Source organism: Ipomoea triloba, chromosome 5 (assembly GCF_003576645.1).
Source record: "Ipomoea triloba cultivar NCNSP0323 chromosome 5, ASM357664v1".
Lineage (NCBI taxonomy): Eukaryota > Viridiplantae > Streptophyta > Magnoliopsida > Solanales > Convolvulaceae > Ipomoea > Ipomoea triloba.
In genome coordinates, this window is record NC_044920.1 from 24,112,135 (window position 1) to 24,118,134 (window position 6,000).

General features: G+C 32.4%; 1 protein-coding gene across 1 annotated transcript; it reads left to right on the forward strand.

Annotated features, from left to right (window-relative positions):
• The first annotated feature begins 2,401 nt into the window (after positions 1-2,401).
• Positions 2,402-4,957, forward strand: LOC116021095 (PI-PLC X domain-containing protein At5g67130). The gene is made up of 8 exons (XM_031261703.1): positions 2,402-2,496; positions 2,617-2,730; positions 2,838-2,975; positions 3,049-3,147; positions 3,243-3,546; positions 3,630-3,853; positions 3,953-4,039; positions 4,718-4,957. Exons 1-8 carry the CDS (start codon positions 2,404-2,406, stop codon positions 4,730-4,732), a joined length of 1,074 nt encoding a protein of 357 aa, XP_031117563.1. The 5' UTR covers positions 2,402-2,403; the 3' UTR covers positions 4,733-4,957.
• The last annotated feature ends 1,043 nt before the right edge of the window (positions 4,958-6,000 follow it).

Sequence of the window (6,000 nt, forward strand, 5' to 3'; positions counted from 1 at the left end):
CTTCATATTAAAAAAAAAAAAAATAGAGCTACCAAACTTTAATTTCTTTGGCCGTGTTTGGTAAATAATCAGCCTATCAGAAAATTTTAGCTTATTTGACCACTATTAGTTGTTTGGTTAATAAGCTTTTTGTAACTCAAAAATACTAAAATTCAAAAGGCTACTCAAAGTAGCTTTTTCAATTAGCTTTTTGAGTAAAAAAATTATACCAAACAGCTATCAGCTAACAGCTAATCTATCAAACAACTTTCTACAATCAACCAATATTATCAATTAATCATACCTTTTAACCCAATCAGCCAACCCAATCAGCTAACAGCCATTTACCAAATAGGGCCTAAAATTCAAAAGGCTGCTCAAATTAGCCTTTTCAATTAGCTTTTTGAGTAAAAAAATTATACCAAACAACTATCAGCTAACAACTAATCTATCAAACAACTTTTTACAATCAGCCAATATTATTAATTAATCATACCTTTCAACCCAATCAGCTAACAACCATCTATCAAAGACGGACTTTATTTTTCATAAATCAATTACTATCTAAATGCGACAAGCGCAAGAATCCCAAAAAGAAAGAAAAAAAAAAGTCAAAAATAGTGACATAAAAAAAAAAAGTGATTTCTGTTATGAAGATTTATATATGTGGCCATGCTTTAGTGGTTGGTTATGTTTCCTACTTTATAGGGAAACATATATATTGTATTATGTTGTTTCATTATTATTGATATTTTGCAATTATAGTTTTTTCCTCTACATGTTTCATGTAAAAGTATTGAATAAAATATTATTATTTATTATTTTTGTAGAAGATTCATGAGTAGAATCTCTTGTTCAATTTTCATAACTTGTTTACTTGATATTTTGATAGTAACAACAATAATTCTGCATGTAGTCCGGATAATGATGCCATAACGTGTCCAGTTTCATCAACAACTTCTACATCCATTTTGCATCTGTTCATTTTCAAGTTCATATTTCTAGAATTAGTATGAATGAGTGTAGTAATTGATTTTGTGTGTGTATGTGTGCTTTTTAAAATTTTTTTGGAAAAAGTGTCAAATAGGCCACTGAACTTATCGCTTTTGTGCAATTGGGCCATTGAACTTAAAAAGTGTGCAATTCAACCATCAAACAAGCAAAATTTGTGCAATTGGACTATTTTTACAAAAATTTTCTGGTAAAATCCAATTATATTACTAACATATATGTATTAAGAGTGACATTTTCTTCTACCATACTAGTTGGGAGTCAATATTGAAATGTTTATAGTAATTTATATGCATATATATACAAATACATATTAATTAATATTTTGTATAACATACATTAATTATATTACTATTAATATCATAAGGCTACATAGACAAAGAAAATTCAACCAATTTTTAATTCACCATATTAAACAATAAAATTCTTTTTATTTATTGCGGATCATGCGAATAATATATTGTAGCATAAGATGGTCCACAAAATTTTGGTTCATATAACATAATCCATGCATAATAATGTACAGTAAAAATAATTAATAATAATATATAGTAAATTGGTCAATATATACTAATGTATTACAATATCCATCTTAAGTAATAATTTATTTTTAATTTAAATTGATATTAAATTTTTTACTATACATAATTATCATAAATTTGACTCGTCTCACAAATTACTCACACAAGTATGACTCTGTCAAAATATCTTTTCAATTGATTTATTTTTTATGTGTAATTTAGTCCTTATTACATAGAAAGTTTTTGCACTACCAGAAAGAGAAGGCATCTACGAAGGTGTCTTCTTCGTCACCAAGTGTCGAGACAAGAAGAGGCTTCTTGAAGAATGGGATTAAGGCTACCATAGCCCATAACTGCTTAAGGCTTATTATTGTTTAAATATATATATTTTAAAATTTTTTAATGAGGTTATTTGTTTTAATTCAAAGTTTAAAATTAGTTCTGGACATACTAACTCTTATCCGTATTATATATGTAAGGCGTGCTCCATATGAGAATAAAATAAAATTGTTTTGTTAATAAATGATACTCATCGATTTCGATGATCTAAAGATTAACAAATAAGGAAAAAAAAAAAAAAGAATTGTGCAAATTTTATAAATAAACAAATCTGATTTTATAATATTTTTGAATCATTGATGATGTATATTAATGGCTCAGATCAGTCCACACTTTCACGGAAGCTTACCCAAAAAAAAAAAAAAGTAAAAATCATATCCGGCAAAAATCCAGGTCATATTCTTGTCATTTTCATCACCCCAAATTCCCGTCCTCTTTGTTTTCTCAGTTGCTTGAAACACCTACACATATATATACAGTACAGACACTCCCCAACACATTCTCTTTCTTGTTTAGTTTCCTCAAATTAACCTCATATCATATCAAAAACATCATGGGTTTCCCCGAAATCCTTGATTTAGTGTTCATCGTTTCTGTCTTATCCTTCAACGTTGTAACCTCTGCTTGCTCCGGCGAAAATTGCCAGGTAATCAATACTCCTCTTCATTTTTTTTTCTCTAATTTATTTATTGATTTAGCGTGATATTTACAGATTAATCAAGCTTTGTTTGTTGATAATTTGGTTTTTTGTTTTCTTGTTCTTGAGGTTCTTGAGGAATGTTCAGACTGTGGAGCAGGGATGTTCTGCCTGTCATGTCCGCTGGGATTTTCAGGTGCAAAATGTGTTAGATCCACAGCCACAGATCAGTTCAAGCTATTGGTACGTCAATTCTCTATTGTTTGTTTTTCTAAATGTTCATTTCTGGAGAAAATTAAAATGAAGAATTCTTAAATTTTATTGTGAATAGTTTCTGTTTTGTTTGGCAGAACAACTCTCTACCGTTCAACAAATATGCGTTTTTGACTACCCATAACGCATTCTCCATTACTGGTTGGTCATCTCGTACTGGTGTTCCCAATGTTGCCCCTAAAAACCAAGAAGATTCCATCACCCAACAGCTCAATGTAGGTATCTGTTTGCGTTTACTTCAATTCTCTAATTTTTAATTTTTTAATGTGTTGCGGAATTTGATGTTAGAACGGAGTTCGGGGGTTAATGCTGGACGTGTACGATTTCCGAGGAGATGTGTGGTTGTGCCATTCATTTGGAGGCAAATGTTATGACTTTACAGCTTTTGTATGTCACACATCTGCACTGTTATGTTTGATTGAAAGATGTGTTTTGTCTGAATTAAAACTTTTAAACGTGTTTATCTGTTTGGTGATAATAAGGAGCCTGCAGGGGACACGTTGAAGGAAATCGAAGCTTTTTTATCAGCCAATCCATCAGAAATCATAACGATAATCTTGGAAGACTATGTTAGTGCCCCGAAAGGGTTGACCAAGGTTTTCACAGATGCCGGGTTGATGAAATACTGGTTTCCTGTGTCAAATATGCCCAAAAATGGTGGAGATTGGCCTCTTGTTAGTGATATGGTTGCTAAAAACCAGAGGCTTTTGGTGTTCACTTCGGTCAAATCCAAGGAACAGAGTGAAGGCATTGCATACCAGTGGAATTACATGGTGGAAAATCAATGTACGTTACAAAAATTTAAACTGATACTGTATATTTATTATTTATATATATTATGTTGACCCCGACTTTTCTGTAATCTAAAGACGGGGATGGTGGAATGAAGAAAGGGAATTGCCCGAATCGGGGAGAATCACCACCACTTACGGACACTACTAAATCACTGGTTTTGGTGAACTTCTTTGGTTCAGTTCCATTGGAGCCAATGGCTTGTGTGCAAAACTCAGGGCCCCTGATTGACATGGTGGGCACATGCTATCTTGCTGCTGGTAATCGTTGGGCTAATTTCTTGGCTGTTGATTTTTACAAGGTAGTAAAATCGCGTGTGCGAATATCATACATGATTGAACCGAGCGATTATTTGGATCATTATTAAAGGGGAGTTAATTAACAAGTTATGTTGTTGCAGAGAAGTGAAGGAGGAGGAACATTTCAAGCTGTTGACAAGCTGAATGGGGAGCTGTTATGTGGGAAAGATGATGTGCATTCTTGTGTGGTAAGTCATATGGGCTAGACTTATTTTTCAATGAGTACATATATGCCTTAAAATAATGCCCATGGTTTACACCAAACCTGAAAATAGTGTGAATTTTTACTGTACTACAAGAAATATCGTCTATTTCTAACTATTAAAGTGGTTATAAACTTTCAAACTTTTTAACATTTTTTTAACCCCACCAACCACGGTTGGAAAGTGATTGAAAATTTTGATCATCAATTACACAAACAACAAACTCATGTTTATTATTATTATTATTATTTTTAAAATAATCACTTTCTAGTGGTCAGAAATCTTAACGTTTCCGATAATATACCTTCAATTACAAAATTTAAAAAAGTTGTACTTGTCGGATAGTTCTTCAAATGTGTAGTTACGAAAATTGTTTTATGTGGCCTCGAAAGGGGTTGAGTGGATAGAACATGATTCTCGTATCAGAAAGTTACGACTTCAATTCTTGTTAACACTACTCTCTTAGTTGAGCCCGTCACGTAGGTTTTTCTTAATGCAATTTACATCTCTTGTGTGGTTTGTGTGTAGTTAAAACACAAGAACAAATTTTTTTTTAGTGTGATTTACATCTCTTGTGTGGTTTGTGAGTTACACAATTCACACTATTAAACAGTGATTATGAATTTTCTGGCCTAAAAAAATGTGTCACGTTTATAAATGCAGGGAGGATCTAAATAAGGAGCCTGCAGAAGGTGGAATACATCAATACAAGAACACTGCAAGACATTCTAATAATCATAGATTATGCGACTTCAAATTGCAAATTTGTCGGCAAATGACAACATAATTTAGGTGCATTTCAGGCTAGCTATAAGCATAGGCAAGGAGGATGTAGTAAAGTTGTATAAATGACTATTGAGCAACGTGTTTAAGTCAGTTATAATGTCACACTAAAAGTGTGAAATGTTTTAATAACTTTTTTTTTTTTAATTTTTATATCTATTGATCAAGTAGGAGGATTGAGTCATTTAAGCATGAGTTGTTTTAATAAGGAGCCCGCATGGGTAGTTCAGTTGGTTATCGGGGTGAAATCTGAGAAGAAAGATCAAGAATTGAGTCTCACCAGCGACAGTGTCGGAGCAACCTTTCAAAGTGCGGAGAGCTCTCTGTGCGCAGTAAGCAAATGTGACAACTTAAGTGAGGAAGGCTCTTTGTGCGCAGTAAGCAAATGTCTCGGCTTTGTGTTCAACTGAGTTACTATGATTTACGGAATTCATTATTAGAGTAACCTAAACCACTCAAATCCAAAATGAGGTTTTTTTAACCAATGCCAAGGAAAAAAGAAGAAAAAAAAAATTAGCTGGCGTCAGTAGGGCATGTGCGTTGTTAGAGCCGGATTTTAGGGGCGTGCAAGATGTGCAACAACACGGGCCCCAAAATTTTGGGGGTCCCTAGTCCAGCCTTGACCCAATAGTTAGTATATGTATTTGTGATTATATTGACTCAAAATTAAGTTTTCATAACTGATCTAAATTCTACTACGTATTATTCAAAAGAAAATTTATACTCCGTAATATTCACGCCAATAACTTTCTTCAATTCGGAGTTTATTTATACTTTAATAGGGTCTCACTTATTTACCAGCATAAGGCCACGCAAATAAAAAAAATCAAGCATATGCATTTCATGCACCCTTTGGAATGCAAATTAACTTTCATCTCTCTCATCTCTCTTCTCTTATCCATATAAGCTAAGGTTGTAGGAATTGACATTCGATTAGGTATTAGTCATTGTTATGTGAAAGTTTGAAGGGATTGCTCGATCATTATACTGTTGTTCATGGTTCACTTTGTAAAATAGGTCACTAATATATAAATTCATTTTTAATATACACTCCGTATTATTTTTTAATATATTACCTAAAAATAAATATTTAGCTAGTACATTAAACATCTACATTTATTAATATTCTATCTTGTAATGTTGACACGTTTCACAATATAATT